The following is a 17533-nucleotide window of genomic DNA, read 5'->3' on the forward strand; positions in this document are numbered from 1 at the left end:
TGACCATGAACATGCTTTAAATTTCCCATAATGTCACCGAAAGAAAGTTAACAATATGTTCATTATTATTGTTCATTATTAGTGATACTACTCTGACTTTTGATGTGATCATTTAAATCTTGGCCCTGCTGTGAAAGTCTCGAAAGACGGTGTGACGCCCAAGGGATGACGTCACTTCCTGTAATTTAAGGCAAGCCGATTCATCGAATTTTGTGATGAATTTGAATTTACTTGTTGGACGAGTTAATATTTTAAAATCTTTTAAAAAAGTGTTTATAGCTCCCATAGGTTCAAAGTGTGTTGCCACTAAAATGCACTGCTTAATGTAACATGCAAAAAAAAAAAAGCTTGCGTGGAATAATGTCAGCGTCATTTGTCTAATTGTTGATAAAAACTTTTTTAAAAAATTGGAGATATTATTTTAAGGCAATGAAGCCCTGCCCTACTTGTAACAAGAGAATACAGATCAGTGGCAAGGATGCCTCCTCGAAGCAGAGAAGGCCTCCAATTGGTTGATTCGAGAAGAACTGAAGCAGAGCCTTTATTTTTGCAAGCCTGTCAAAAATGACTTTGGCTTTGTGACACCTATAGTTCAGATTCTACACGCATCTCCCCACATGCACACTTTCTTCTCAACGCACCTGAAGCTTGGACTGAACATGCAACCAGCTGGCCGCCTGAGACTGAGGATGTGGCTGGAGGAGCAGATCGAGTCTGGGAAGTACCCGGGAGTCTGCTGGATCGACAAGGTAGATCGTCATCATAAATTACGTGCACATAATGGACACTCACTGGATTAAACACGGGACACAACTGCGCAATCATCAAAATGCTGCCTTTATAAAAAGACTAATGATTTGTATTAATTGAACAGTAACTGCACTGCATCACATTAAGAGCTGTGTTTAATATTTTGACCTGGCCACATTGCATGTCGGATGGAGTTTTGACACAACAAATCCCATTTGAGGATGCAAAAGTCTTCTAATAAAGTGACCTGTAAATATTCAATATTGTGTAGAATTCTAGCCTCTTTTTATGACCTTTTTCAGCGCAGTCATTTTGAAAATTAAAATATTACGCAATATTGACAATGTTTTATGGGGGGGTCACAATTTTACAAAGGTAAAATGCAATATATTACATGAAAAAGAGCCTTAATATTATGACAATATAGTTTATGAAAAAAGCAATTAAATTACTACATTTATATTTTTAAATTACATACTAGTACTACAACAAAAGAGTCTGAGTATAACAGGAATAAAGTCATGTTTAAAAAATAAAGTAAGATTCTAATAAGTACAAAAAAGAGTCCTAAATTTACAAAGGTTGCAGTATCATATGAATAAAGTTAAACGAAATAATATTATAGGATATAAGTTCGACTTTCTCAGGAATAAAGTAATAATATCGCATGAAAAAAGTATAATTCTACAGGAAAAATGACAACAAAAGTAATACTGTGTTTTGTTTGCCTAATAGAATACTTGCCAATGTCATTTTTAACTTATTGTTGACAAATGAATAAAACCACTACTACTTGCTAAAAAGTGGGTTTTTATCAATTTCAATGAAAGATGACTTAGCCAACTACAAAAATGACTGCAATGCATAAGTTTCATTCATAATATAATGACCCCCCTATAAAAATCATTTAAAATAAAGGCATAATAGTATGATTTAAAAGTACATCTTTTCATAAGAATAAGATAATACAAGAATAAAATTTATATTATGAGAATAAAGTCACACACTATATATTAAGAAGAAAATTCCAAAAATACTAGAATAAAATCTTAACTTTGGCAAAATGTCACAAATTAATGAGAAAAAAAGTCCTTATGTTACAAGATTTATATGAACAAAATGAAAATTCCATATTATTCCGCATAAATTTATATTACTAGACTAAAGTCGTATTATGGATAAAAAAACAACTAATGAGTAGAAAGTCAAACAAGAAATGTAATTTAAAAAAAAAGTCTTATTCTGAAATTTCTCAACTTGAGGCCAAAATAAATACGTATAAGTATCAAAGTACAGTATAAGATGTTTTTTCCATTGTATTTTGTGATTGTAGTCTAATAAAGACAGAAATTATACATGCTAATATTTAAAAACAACAAATGTGAAATAAATATATTTCCACCAAAAGTGTCAGGTAACATTTATACGTGTGTGTAGCAGTGTTATACTGCTTGCCAACGGTGCACATGATGAACGCGCCTTCTCCATGTGTGCCTCCAGTCGGAGCAGGTTTTCCAAATCCCGTGGAAACACGCAGCTCGTCACGGCTGGAATATCGACCGAGACGCCACTCTCTTCAGGAGCTGGGCTGAGCACACTGGTACGCCAGAAAAAAAACTTCCAAGTTCTAATCAAAAAGCTCAAGAATAAAGTGCGTTGTTCTCAAAGCATTCAGCAATTAAACGATCTTTTTTTTTTTTGTCTCTGTGAAACTTAATTCTTCATAATGGACATAAGGCGTTTTGGATAATTAAATACTTCCAACATTTTTAGCAATATGAGCTATCGTTTGTCTGCATTAAATCTGCTAGCTTAATGCTAACATGTAATGAAAACACAGTCGACGGGCTAACAAAACAAGCATTGATATCACGGTCGGTATAAACTTTTAAAGAACTTATACTTGAACATAAATGGTAGCAACACATGCAGACAGACGGAGTGTACTCACAGGCATAAATTCTTTATCCTTTACAGAAGACTACTGTTTACTGCGGTTTGTCTTCTTCTGTCTGTAATCTTCAAATATATGTACCGGTATATGTCTGCATTTATTGTAGAAGTCTTATGCTTCCATTAACTTGTGCATTTTGCATTTACAATTTTACAAGATTACTTGCAAAAATCATTTACAGGAGTAAAGTTGTAAAATTTAAAGGGTACGGAAGAGGATTAGGGCCAATGAAGAAAAAAAAGAATCCTCTTCTGTATAAAGGGAAGCCAGGTCAAAAATGTCGTTTCCAATAATATGTTCAATGCAGGACCATTAGCCGGAATGTGGTATTATCATTATTATTGCATTTGTGGACTATGAACTAGGCAGCAAAATCAACCCAATTTTATCCATCTCGAGGGGCAGCCATTTTGTCACTTGCTGTCGACGTTGTTTAGGCCTTAGTTAACAAGAACATATCGTTAAAAACTTTTTCGACATCCGCTTTAAGACCAAAAATTGATACTTATTGTCGGAAAATTGACATTCACTTCAAATTAAGATTTTATTCTCAAACAATCACAACTTTGTGATATTTTCAGGGGGAAGGGGTACTTTACGAGACATGCATTTGCAAGCATACATCTAATGTTGTCAGCAGCATGCGGAGGAAGTGGATCCTCTGTCACGCTTTGCTCATGTGCAATTGGCTGCATCACTAATGGCCTTGGTTCCTCTCAAAGTGAACGCGATCATGTTGCACTGTCAACTTGACTGTCCTTACTGGACAAAACATTAGGAAGACCTGCGCAATCTAATGAAAGCCAAATATCTGAAATGTCCGCTGTGTAGTTAACAAACTTTAGATGAGCCTGAACCAAACAGGACGTGTTTAACTGCAGGCCGATACCGTCCAGACCAACACAAAGCCGACCCAAAGACTTGGAAGGCCAACTTCCGCTGCGCCCTCAACTCTCTCCCTGACGTACGTGAGCTACGTGAGCACAGCAACAAGAGAGGCAGCGACGCCTACAGAGTTTACAAGATGCTCCCCGGCCCCAGTGTTCGCAATAGAGGTGACTGCAACACACCATACGTTACACATACTGGACGGAGCGACTCTGGCTCTCAATGAGCAAACGCTATAGCAGTTCAGATCATGATACAGTACAGTCAGCAAAACGATCATGATCAGGAATATTACCACGACATCACTACCTGTGTGACTGCCAAAGAAACGAATGCTCAAAATATCACAAATATAAGAACAAAAAAATTAGGCAAGGAAAAAGGTACGATGCAAAAAATGAAAATATACAACTACTGTACATTTAATTAGACAAAACTATAAGAATTAACGGGTGGCACGGTGGTCTACCACTGCACTGTGAGTCGACCACCGTGCCACCAGAATGCAAAAATATATTTAAAAAAATATGATAACAAACCCCCGGCCCCCAAAACGTTTTAGATGAAAAAAATGTATATGAGGTGGAAAAATGGGAAAATATTTTACACTATTTCTCCAATGGTAAAAATTGTGTCATATGCAAAAACATATTAGATAAGGTAGAAAAATGAGAAAATATTTCACACAATTTCTCCAGTGGTAAAAATTGTGTCATATGCAAAAACATATTAGATGAGGTGGAAAAATGAGAAAATATTTTACACTACTTCTCCAGTGGTAATAATGGTGTGATAAATGACAACTTTTAATGAGATCCATGTCATAACGTTACACGAAAACATATTTGAAGTAGGATGTGAATGAAAATTATACTGATGTGACAAACCTTGAGTCACAAACAGCCCCTTCTCTCCGGTCAGGACTCCGGATGCGGAGTCAGCATTTAAAAGAGCAGCAGCGCATCAGACCGCTTGCGCCTGTTGATGCGTCGCCGCAGCCGTGGCATCCTCCCAGCGGCGTTTCAAGCACTCAAGAGGCATCGTGCAGCATTGCTGTGGCGGGTGAGTCGTTCATTTGTTTTGCACGTTTTGCACTGTGACCGTGAAATGTGCGACTTGCCTTATTGTTGTCATTTTGCAGACATGTTATTGGAGGCCATGGAACAGGAGGACGGAGCCAAGGTATCACAGGAGAATCCTCCGGACCTTCAAAAGGTTATTTATCGACATGAGAGGGTTGCGATATTTGAAATGGTTCAGTATGGTACAGTGAAATTCTGCACCACATCAAACAACAGCGTTGTGTTAAATCAACACTTGCAACATGAGCATCAGCGAGAATCAGCAATTTCATCGTTAGATTATCTGAATATGTGTCTTTCCGACTCCAGGGGAATAGTGTTTCCCCAGTCGTGAACCTCACCGCACGTGACTGCAGAATGGGTGATACGGGTCGGAGCGTACCTAATGTTTTGGATGCTGAGTGTCCTTATTGTGTATTGGCCAACTAGACGTTGCTCTTTCTGTGTTTTTCTGCAGCTGGTTGGTCACTTCAGCAGCACGACTGAGTCGTGCAACCACACTTGTGCTCAAAGAGGATGGAGGGCTTACCCACTCTGGGACCACTGGCACTGTAGGGACACACTACACATGTTATGTATGCATGCTTGTGGAGTCAGTGAGAACTTTGAATTTTTCAAAAATACTCAGTGGTCATATTTTGATGAAAATAAAATCGATGGGAATTACGATGATGGAGTTGATATATTATGTGAAGAGTCATTAAAAATCCCTACATATCTGAACTTTTTCATAACATTACGTTGTAATATGTAAGACGAAGTCATGAGTTTGAGGTTTAAGTAATATTCGATGAAAAAGTGTCATACTTTGGTCAGAAAAAGGTTAGGTTGGAAGTGTGCCATGGTTTTATATGAAACAGCCATAATTTTGGGAAAAAATGTGATATGTGAGAAAAAAGCCAAACGTGAATAAGGTTGTAAAATGACATGAATGAAAAGAAGTCGGAATATTATGAAAAATAAGTTGTGGCACATGTCGAACGCCTGAATGGACTCCAGCCATGCATCCGTACGCCTCTCCTGTGCTGCATTTAAAAGCAATGAGAAGAGCCGCTTCCATTGACTGGGAAGCAAGTTCGCTGTGATCACGCCCACAACGGCGGAAATGCCCGTTTCTAAATGTGTTTGTCCACAAAAATGCCAAAAGAGAGAAAACTCCATGCAGGCACAGTCAGACCTCACTAGACTTGTTCTGGGCACGAAAATATGACCCAAAGTCTTCAGAATAAAGTCAGAATATATGTAAAATTTAGAGAATAAAGTTGTCAAATGACATGAATAAAGTTGCTTGGAAATCAACGTCAAAAATACATTTAGGGACATATGAAGCCATCTCTGATGAAAATTGGCTATTGACGAGTGTAATTGGAGTTCAGGGGAACAACATGGCTCAGATTTAGACCCACTGTCTTTCATGACCATATTGTTAAATGAACGCCACTTGTGACCAGTCATTCCAAAACTCAGCATTATTATCTTTGTAAAGGCAGAATTTTAGATCATATTCTCATTCTGCCTGTACCAAACTGTCCAGTTACTGTTGTGTTGTGTTCCCTTAGGTCCAGTGGACGACAGCCTCTTCTCCCTGCAAATAGACAACGGCAATGAACTTGCGTCAGACTGGTCCTTACATCAGCAGACCCTTACACTGTAGCAACATCAGGAACAATGTGTCTGCGTGTGCGCGTCGCGTACGTGATTAAATGTTTTCTTTTCCCGCAAACCCGCTGAAATAAAAGACAAGACAAAAGATCTTGTTCCAAGCCACGCATTAGCTCATGTTTTAAGTGCTTCCTACTCACGTCGATGACTCCCTATAGCAACAAAGAGGAATGATCTCATTTTGCATTGTTTGGACTGTCAAAAATTGTGGCATCAAGAAATTATATGTCCAGTGAAAAGGATATATCGCCAGTGTTTTTTTTGTCTTCTGTTTATTTGGATGAATAGAATAAAAACATATGAAGATATTTGCTTTTCATTGGACATTTTTGTGCCTCATTTAATTAAGTTACAATTTTCTGCCATTGTTGTTTGGGAGTGAACAACCAAATTACTTTGCGATAAGAAAACAACATGCTTTTCATAGCATACAAAAACATATTTGTATTTTCCTTATCCCCAAAAATAAGTATGAAAAAAAAATTTAAAGGAAAAATATTGTTTGGATGATAAACTAAATTATTCTTAGAATGACAATGTTTACATTTTATTTTATTTTAAACTCTTTCATGTACCCTGTAATGTGATAACATTAGGGTTAATATGCAGTTGTACTTTTTCTTATCACCTAATGAAGCTAAGAAAAATGTTGAGGATGAACAAAAAAAGAAATTGGATACATTTCAATTTGATTGCACAATATATATCAGTTTTCCCGATAGTGAAACACATTTTTCATTGTACAGCTACAAACCAAAGTCGCCCAGCCTCTACATTGGTATTTTTTTATGTTTAAATTGTATTAACATTTTCAATTTTATGCCCCTAAACCCTGTAACTCAAAGTTTGTTTTTTAATTAAAACAAATCCCAAAGTTATGGGACATATTTTAAATGCATTCACTCCACTTATCTGCTCTTTTAAAAATGTTTTTGATGCATTTAAAAATGGACAACGCTGTTGGTAAAACATCAACATGAGACATTTATTTCCCATTGCACAAATGAAAGACAGCATGGACTTTTTTTTCTTAATGAAAGGAACATGTCATACAGTGCCGATGTGGGAAAACACTGGTCTAACGCTGGATTTTATACAATAATGTAACTAAAACAAAGTACATATCCTATTGTTGATTTATAGCATGAAAAAAAAGGGGGGGGGGGGACATTCAACTTGTCCTCTAGCACGCCCTGCTGTTGAAAAGTTGCATTTTACAGTGGACAGAAAAAATTACAACCCTTTTCCAATTTGTAATGTTAAAAAAAAAAGACCGAAATAATCATTTCAAATCTTTCCCCAACATTAATTTAACTTATGACCTGTCGAATTCAATTAAAACATATCGTAACAGGGGAAGTAAAAAATAAATAAATACACAACTGAAAACGTAGAGGCACGTGTGTATGCTCTCTTACAACGGGCGATGTGGCTGTGCTTGGACAAGTCATATTCATATCCAACGTTAAATTGGAGTCAGCACACACCTGCTGGTGTTTAAAGTACCTTTGTTTCACCATAAATAAAATTTATATGTTCAAGTAGACTTTTCTTAACATTTTTGTAGTCATATTCGACTGCATGAGCAACTAAATGGTGGCGGGTGAGTGCTGACTGCCATTTAACTTGAGGTGAAACGAGATTCGCAAACACCGTCACATCCCCGGTTATAAGGATGTGCACTCCGTTGTTTAGTTTCATGCCACAATTCAAAAAGCGTTGATTTGTTTCCGATTTGTGTTGTACAGGTTGTAGGTTGCATTCATTCATTTATTTTTTTTAATGGCATTTCAACAGGAGGGTGTAGACTTTTTCCGTCCATTGTAATTTAGCATAGGAGTTGGAAAATCAAATATGCATCACTTTCCACATGCAAAAAAATATTGAACAGAAATAATTGGTAGTTTAAACGCTTAAAAAAAGTCTTGCAAAACATCATTGGAAATACTTGCCATCACGGTAAATACGTTTTTACCTGGGGTGACTAACTAGGGGACAATCGTATCTCTTTAAGAATGGATATAAAGACTCTGGCTGGTATATTTTCTTATATTGCATGGTACAGACACTGACACGTTTTGCTGGCTTTATGGTACAATTACATTCTCATGGACACGTGTTCAACCACAGGAGATACCAATACACAAAAGCGCATGCATTCAAAAGATCCCGGTTAGCAATGGCGTACAGAATGTGGACGGTGGTTAACATTCATACCGTTGGTGCATCCATGAAGGCTGGGCCAATGAAACCGAACCCGCAGCCACGCTACAACAATCAATGCAAAGCAAATGTGCTGGAATCGGATGACGACATAAATAAGAGTACGGATTTGAATATAGGTCCGTGATGAGGCTGCATTGCTTTTAGTAGCTTGAGCCTAACTGAGAAAAACTAGCATATTTCCTCAAACAGTGGCCTCCACTCTAATTAATGAAATGGCTGGGCGTGACTTCCACTTAAACTATGAATGGGGAACCTTTTCCTATCATGGAGAACATTTGGGCGTGGCGCAATTATTTTTGTTCACTTTATCCAGGGCTGTTCATCCTGATGAAATTTGCAAATGGTTGTGGTTGCAAAGGGGACTTCAATAACTGGGTCGTGAGCGCCTCCCTGATTTTATTTTATTTATTTGTTTGTTTGTTTCAGGCCACAAACAGCAGAAGCCAAAATGTTTTGTGTTCACAATTTCCTCCACTTTGACAATGGCCCCATTTTCAACCAAGGAAAAACGGAAGCCAGTTTTAGTGAGCAACATGGTGTTTGGCCGGCATGTCGTTCAAGACTAATAAACAGGTTTGTGGATATTCTCAGAGCATTGAATCATTTGCAATTGGCTTCCTCGGTTTGTCTTGGGGGACATTTTGCCTCTCATCTGTTTAGGCTTCATCCGTTCATGCAACACAGCTGCACCAGCCTGAGTCCGTGCTGAAAACACAGCTATTCATGCTCCGGGTTGGAGTTAGGGTAATTGTGATCATTTCCAGGATTCCCATTGCTACCGAGTTTGAACCTTGTGTACGAGATAAACGTACAACGTTAAATTGCCCAAACGTTGAGAATTCCTTTATTGCTTGTTTAGCAGAGTGAAAAAATACACCGCCAAATAACGGCCTTTTAGTCTTTCCAAGACATAGCCTGCTATCTTTTCGTGTCCAATGGCCACCAAACATGAACCTTGTGCACACGACGCATGAATGACACTAAAGAGTCAAAACAATGAGTTATGGATTGGTGTACTGTACGGAATTTTACAGACTCGCATTAAAAGATGATATTTGAATGTGTTTGAAGGTAGGAGACAGGCACTGAGAAACCTCAACATAAATGCAAAAGCAGCACTGCAAATAGCCACAACTAATTAAGACCCATTTAGTGAGAACATACAGGCTCGGGAATTGCGCATAAATTCTGGCTATGCTACAGTCTTAGCCACGGAACTTTGTCAGAAACCGAGGATGAATTCCAGCTTTGACTTTTTGATAACTGATGCCCGTTTTCTTTCTGTTGAATAGTTCAACAACAAAGAAACGCAAGGGTTTCTTTGAAAAACATTCGCCTGTTGTCACACACTCAATATTAGGGTCATGGTCTGAAAAAGCAACAAACACTTAAAAAATAAATCAAATCAATGTCTTACTTCACATGAAACACTAAATCAGGCCATGGGACACTATTTGAGGAAATATGGTATCATGGCACGCCGTAGAGAGCAGATAAATGCCAGACAATCTTAATCAGCACTTAAAAGTGTATAAATTCATTGATACCCTTTCCCCCCTTTATGTGCTTTAATGTTGTCATTAAGAGAAAAAAATATATCTATAAGAGATCACACCTGAAATAAATATACTGGAGCCATACACATGTTCTACCTTTGGCCCATGCTCCACCCCTACACGTTCTTTTTATAATATCCGACTGACAAAAAAAAAAGGACGGGAATTAAAAAAAAAAAAAACACTCTGGTGGAGGCAAAAAAACCCCCCCAAATAAGCCCTAAAGGTTAACTAAGTCTAAAAGGAGGAGGAGAACACTGTCACCTGAATGGCACCTGACCAACTCACTTGTGTGCGGTGGGGGCACTTTCAAGTTCATTTCAGCTTTCACTATTTCCTGGATCTCAAAAACATATTTAAAAGAAAAATCTATTCAAACAACATTAGCCTAAGCCGTAAAAAAAAAAACAACAACAACCCCCCCGAAATAATAAGAACATGACGACAGATAAGGAAGTTCATAGTTTATTAAAATTCTACATGATTTTAATCTATGAGTAGATAAAAAAAAGCATAATTCCTAAGCAGGCGTGAGTGTACATGGTGTATGGTCCAGTGTACGCGACTCAATTCAAGTTTAGTAGAAAACAGCAATCATTAACCCTGCAGACGATTCAGAGGATCATGCGACGTCTCTCAATACGAAAAGAAACAAACAAAAACCAACAACTTGCTTTGCTACCTCCACCTGTCCTTTGTCAAACCTCTGAGAGAGAGAGAAAGTAAAAAAAGAAACAGACAGTTCCACGTCTCTGGCGTGGCCCAGCCACCGTGAGGTCCGTTTGCAAATGCGATAATAAATACAGGCATCCATGTGGGCGACGAGAGTGACAGAGTTTTCCTCATTTATACACACACACACACGCGCGCTCACAGACACGCACAAGCATACGTCTGACGACGACAATGAGCATCCTCAATAAAGCCTCCTCTACCTCCTCTCTATTTTTTAACTGGTACTCTTTACAGTGCAACAGCATGGCAGCAAATGGATAGCAGTGCTTTCATTAAAAAAAAATTAAGCAATGGAAAATAAAAAATATATACAACATTATGGAAAAGCAGTACTTTTCTCTTTTGGTCCGGCGTCTGTGAAAGACTGTGAACTGCTTCCTCCTATAAACAACAGTAGTAGTTTCTGCCACACTTGAAGGGCTGTGATGGGGAAGAAAAGAACACGTTAGGATGCTCCCATATGACAACAAAACAAACAAAATGATTTTTGAGGAAACCTTTTTATAAAAACAGACAGAGAAAAAAATGGTTGGAACTCTTAACGGTCAATCTCAAAGATGTATTTTATGACTTACGAGTCCAGAGATTCAATTCCTGGTCATTATTTAATTGTTATTGTATTTTGCAAATGTTATGGTAAAGGAGGGTCCGAAAATGGCGGGCACTGAATGAGTTAACTCAAACTCAATACAATAGGGTTTAATAATTAATGTTAGCATTTAGTTGGAGCCAAAACAAATACGCAATTAATAATATCACTTTTTGCTGAGCAACCAACACTCTTAAAAAAAGTTCTGTTTTCTATTTGATGGTTATCATCACATACCCCCATCACCACGTGTCCTACCGTGGCACCATGTCCCCCCCCCCCCCCCCCGAATCCTAAAAAAAGGCCAAACAACAAGACAAACACTTAATCCTTATTAAATTAACTGCTGAAATCTGCTGCCATTCAAAAGAACAATGTTTTGAAATGCCCCTCTATATTTATTTTTACTTTTGAGGCCCCCCCCCCCCGGCAAATTATTGGTGAAGTCCATAAAAGGCCCTACTTTTGGGGTGTTTGACTTTAGTTGGGGCCTATTTTTGGGGTGTTTGAAATCAAACTCAAGAGAGACTCATTTAAATATTTTGCACCTCTTAACTCATTCAGTACCAGCCAATTCTGAAAAGACGTTTAAAAACGTCTTTGGGAGTGAATGAGTTAAGTAGATTCAAAAGGGAAGAAATATACGAGGCACACAATAACGAAAACTTGTCATCGCGACAATGGCCAGTGCATTGTGTGTGTACCGCAAAGACGTGATAAATTCATATGAAATGGTATGCGTTTATCTGATTTTCACCAATCAGGAGAAGCCTCTCATGCGCATCACCATTCAATAGGAGAACAGTATCTTGGGGTATTACCAACATGAAATAACTTTAAAAATGTTCACATGAAAATGTCTGAGTTATTCAATTAATTAGCTCAGAATACCTTGAGCCTGTTGATTTTTACAGATTGAAACTAATTCTATTTCTTTCATTGTTCTTTCTTTAGGTCGATATAATATGGATGATTCACCACCTATATTGCAGAGCACATGCTTTTCCCACTACTTTGCAGCCCTACAAACAAGCTCACTTGGTTTATTTTCTCACACAGACACAATCAATGACAATAAGATTAGTGGCTGAGTAACAGTCACAAGGCCAATGAGAGACACATGAGCAAAACAGATGCAAAGCGGCAGGGTTTGCTTCAATTGAAAGGACATTTGTCAAGACGCTCCTTCATCAACAGGAAATGCATTTGGTTTTGTGATCAAGTGTGGGCGGAATCACAACGTGCATATTTTGCCACGGATGAACACCGAGTAGATAAATCGTGATGACGCTCCTGCCCAAGGGTCTTAATGTGACAAATTAAGGTGTGGATCTGAATGAGCACTGTGGACACAACAAAGACCGACATTTGCTAATGTTGGACAAAAAAAAAGGAGGCTGAGAGGGATCGAGCCTTTTCCGTTGCCGGTCCCTCCCTTTGGAATGACCTTCCATTAAATATTAGAAATGCAGCCGCTGTCCATTTTAAAAATTCATCTTAAAAGATAGTTTTCATATTTTCGGTGGCTTTTGACTCAGAATGAGGCTGAGCATTTTTTTTGTGTTTTATGCTTTCTGCTGCATTTGTGTTATGAATAAATTGTTTTCACTGTCTTTGCCATCATCTGACGCATTTCTAACGGCTGTCTTGGTTGTTTTAAAATGCGATACAAATGAAGTTGTGTTGAATTTGACGCACCATCTTATTTCTACATGGAGCGGTGTGTGTGAGTCTGCAAAAACATTCTCTGTGCTACAATGAAGCAAAGACTTTGCGTCGACGTTTTCTGTAATGAAATTATTCAAGTAATCGTTTCAGCCCTGGTATGCCAGTTCAGAATGTTCCTGAAAACAATGGCTGTAAAGTTAAATGACTTGATGACAGTAACAGCCAATCACATAGCACAGCCATTCTCACCAATGAACAATTTCGAGTCTTTGATGCATGTCTTTGAAATTTAGGAGGAAAGCCATGGAAAACCCAAGCAAGCACATGTACACACAACATGCAAACTCCACAAAGAAAGGTCACAGTTAAGATTCAAACCCCAAAGCTCAGAACTGTGATGACAGGGTGCAACCCCAACTCTGGAAACTATTATTTCGATCATTTCCTGTGAGCATAACTTGCTTCTAAACAAACTGGAGGTTGTGTTTAACCTTAGAGGCTCCAGTGGAACATTTAAATCACCATGTTGGGCTGCTATGGCAAACACTTACACCTCAAGTCAAAGAAACAGACACACGTGTCTCACCTCATAATTGTGAGCCTTCAGAGCCGCCGTGTACGTAGCCGCCTTTGGACTTCATCTGGGCCTGAACCAGATCCACCTGCAAGTGTTCAGTAAGCGGCTTTGAGCAAGCGAAACCAAAGCATACTAACACGACTTGGGTGGGTTTATGTGAGGAGAAGAGAAAGAGTTTTTCCAAACCTACCGACGGCAATCCCAGGCCCATGTCACCCGAGCCGACGTGCGTGGTATGAACGAAGTTCGTTGGCTCGCCGATCATGGAGCGGTCAATCCGCCGCCGACGTTTCTGGCAAACAATACGTTGGTTTTTGAAGTAGATGAACTAACATTTTATTTTTTGCATTTCACATTACAAACTATAAGAGGAGGAATTCAAATCACCTAACAGAATCAGTCGCCTTGAGATATATATATATATATTTTTTTTTAATAGCAATATACAAGATTTCTCTGGGTCGCCCCTGCAGTTATGGAGTCAAACTGCACTTGTATGGAGACAATTAGCATTTGTTAGATAACAAAAATATCATGTATTATATAAAATAAACTATGATCATTTTGGTGTGTGACAACTATGAAAAAACATTGCACAAACTGAACGGTAAGATTGGTATTGAACATGAGGGGTGCCAAGAGGTCCACCAATATAATTTCTAAATCAAGTTGATATAAGAACAACAAGGTTTTAAACTCTCCTTAACAGAAGCCAATGTAGATTCAAAACCATTTTGAAGCTAAACCTGTTATTACTTAGTGTCGCTTTAAACACACCACTTCTCTTTATCCATAAATAAATATCAGACTTGTATGTTTTGTAAGTTTGTACAAGAAATTATAATAATGTTAGCGGCAATGAGATGTGTGCTGGCTGCTCCGCCAAAATTACAGAACATTAGAGCAGGTGATCCAGAGTTGTCATTGCATTCACAGAGATTACATTCTTTTTATGTTAAACCAGTGCAGTATTTGAATTAATATCTTTAAATACAGTATACACATATGCTTAAAATTTGAGAAAACCCCACATTTCGTACAAAGGAACATGCAGGAATTCTACATTGGTCCATACAGAAATTGAAATGTAGTATACTTACAGGCTGTGGCTGCTCCGCAATACAGCAGCTGAAACAAACCCAGAATTCAGTCATTCCCAGGCCAGTGACAACGCCGCTGTAGCAGTTTCCTGTTTCGGTTGAGCCGCCACTCGCCGCGTGCCTTCCTGTCTGTCTGATGTCAGCACAGCCGCAGACGCACGGTGGAAACTGATGGCGGTCACTCCGGGACAAACGTTTTCTCTGAGAAGCTTCTGCCCAGTGCAAGGAACTCCCTCCTGACCACAGGTTGTTCAAAATAAGTATCAGAAGGAGCTCTAATTTCAAATGACAAAAGGTGTACTCTGGCTAATTAAAATGCTATTGACAATTCTGATAGGGCTAGCAACGAGGTCACAGCTGAACCTCTTTCAGTATGAGGACTTTTAATGCACATTTATGCGCTTGGAATATTGGTTTCCAAATACAGCTAGTAGTTACACCTAGCATGACTGAAAAATGTGAAAAGAATACACCAACGTTTGGAATAAGTGACACGGAGAAAGAAACTAGGTCAGTACAGTAAGTAGCAGATGAGCATGCGCAGCGACCTACTATTGACAGTCAATAACACTCACATTTTAGGGAGGGAGGGGTTGATGTCATAAAGAGAGTGTCTGATTACATATAGCATTTGACAGAGAGAGCGCCATTTGGCCTAGCGCTCTATAGCTCTTTACATTTATTTGAGGAAAAAATGACCCAAAATGGAAACGCCATGTGATGCGAGTTGAATCCATGTTTTTCTATAGCAATGTGACAGGGAGGAAAGAAAAGTGGAGGAATGTGAAGGGAAGGCTATGTTTGGAGGGAATAATTGAATTTGAGAAATGCCCCAAGGGACGGCCATGTCTGGAGAGAATAGCCAACTGGTGGATTGACACCATTTTAGGGTAGGTGGCAGACATCGAGTACAAAAATAGATTAAAAATATATATACATGTATTCACATTCAGAGGCATGCTCAGTTACCACAAGGAACACATTCAGTCAGGGACTGCGAATACAACTCTCACATTTTAGCCACTAGTTTATACCATAAAACAAACAGTGCAGCACAGCTTCTGGCTAACGAAAATCATGGCTTGTGATATGATATCGTTATAACGCCAAACTCATTGTAACAGCATCTTGCCAAAGCAGTATCAAATGTCACTATTCGTGTGATTATAGCATAGTCCTTCAAACTGTGCCAACTCTTGTTGCTGTCGCACTAGCCTAGCATAGGCAAGTTTATTCATTCATTCATTCATTTTCTGAATCGGTTGATCCTCACTAGGGTCGCGGGGGGTGCTGGAGCCAATCCCAGCTGTCTTCGGGCAGTAGGCGGGGGACACCCTGAATCGGTTGCCAGCCAATCGCAGGGAACACAGAAACAAACAACCATTCGCGCCCACACTCACACCTAGGGGCAATTTTGAGTGTTCTACCAGCCTGCCATGCATGTTTTTGAAATGTGGGAGGAAACGGGAGGACCCGGGGAAAACGCACGCAAGCACGGGGAGAACATGCAAACTCCACACAGGAAGGCTTGGAGCTGGAATTGAACCCGGCATCTCTGCACTGTGAAGTCAACGTGCTAACCACTCGACTACCGGGCCGCCCTAGGCAAGTTTATTTCCTCAAATATTGGTGTTGCAGTTTCCTGGAAAAAAAAAATGCTATTAAACTTTTCTTTATTCGTTTTAAAATACGCAGTTATCATGTGCACACTGTGTTTCTTAAATGTGCTCTGAAGTCTCCTGTTAAACAATTGTATAAAAATAGTGTGCTTTTGTGTTTTCATATGCTATTTTTAAATAATAAGTTTCCTTGATTTCTACAACTTCCTTTGTAACAATAGGGAAATGCGGGTCCCAGAAACAATGAGAACCAATGGTCGAATTGTTTCGACTCTGATGATTGGCATCAATTTTACACTTTCTGTGGACTGGGGGAAAAAAAAGATCCCTCATATGCGAAATGGTCGCTGGTACTAGATATTTCCCTATTTGGACCTACGCCTATTCACTGTCTCCCCTTCCCACGCAGCTCAATTTTTTGTGAGGCATTTCATTTGCTTTAATGGTTTTGGACTACATCATATAAGTCAGTATACATATTTGACAAACGTTCACGGGTCACTAATGCTGATAAACGACTTACAAATGCACAAGCCGATTTATAATCTAACAATGAGCAATTCGTTTAATTGAAGTTAATGCAGCTCTGGGTGGATTATTTGATACGTTTCTAAACTCACATTACCACACAAACCCGTAATTTGTATTTAGGAACACGGTGTTATGTAACTGTGTACCACAGTGACTAATAAAAGCCCGCTTCAAGCGTTGAGCGTAAATAACAAATGTCACTACGTTAAATATTTTAGATAAAGCAAAGGAATGTTTAATTTGAGGCGTGTTATATTCATTCACGTTTAAAAGGTCAAAACGCGCGGTAGCGTCTGAAGGGGCTAAAAGGGTTAGCTCGTTCGCCGTTTCCTCCACTGACAGCTAGCCTGTCGTGCTAACTTAGCCCCATTTCCGATAGGACACAAATAAATTGACGATTTCAAACAGCAAGTACTTTAAACAGATACGAGCGTGCATCGCCGTGAATTAATCGCTTTACATATATACCTTTACCGAATGGTAAATGGTCTTACCTCACAGTGACTAGTTTGCCCGTGTCATACGTTACTGTCGACTGCAAAGATAGAGAAAGCGCACAAAAACACCAGGAAGTAAAATGTTGAGAAATTGCGTCG

The 17533-nt window shown here is 38.8% G+C and overlaps 1 protein-coding gene and 1 pseudogene across 2 annotated transcripts; one reads left to right on the top strand and one right to left on the bottom strand.

The window, feature by feature from the left end:
• Positions 1–654: 654 nt before the first annotated feature.
• LOC147207761 (interferon regulatory factor 2-like) lies at positions 655–6477 on the top strand (annotated as a pseudogene). The gene is made up of 7 exons (XR_015100463.1): positions 655–749; positions 2251–2350; positions 3586–3759; positions 4514–4654; positions 4734–4807; positions 5132–5225; positions 6234–6477. The product of XR_015100463.1 is annotated as an interferon regulatory factor 2-like (transcript).
• An 823-nt stretch (positions 6478–7300) lies between these two features.
• cdc42se2 (CDC42 small effector 2) lies at positions 7301–17530 on the bottom strand. The gene is made up of 5 exons (XM_086107263.1): positions 17432–17530; positions 14788–15023; positions 13878–13979; positions 13697–13772; positions 7301–11273 (listed from the first exon to the last, which is right to left on the bottom strand). Exons 2-4 carry the CDS (start codon positions 14839–14841, stop codon positions 13698–13700), a joined length of 231 nt encoding a protein of 76 aa, XP_085963389.1. The 5' UTR covers positions 14842–15023; positions 17432–17530; the 3' UTR covers positions 7301–11273; position 13697.
• Between the last annotated feature and the right edge of the window lie 3 nt (positions 17531–17533).

The sequence above is a fragment of the Hippocampus guttulatus genome, chromosome 3 (assembly GCF_054856545.1).
Source record: "Hippocampus guttulatus isolate MCC_2025c chromosome 3, RoL_Hgut_1.0, whole genome shotgun sequence".
NCBI lineage: Eukaryota > Metazoa > Chordata > Actinopteri > Syngnathiformes > Syngnathidae > Hippocampus > Hippocampus guttulatus.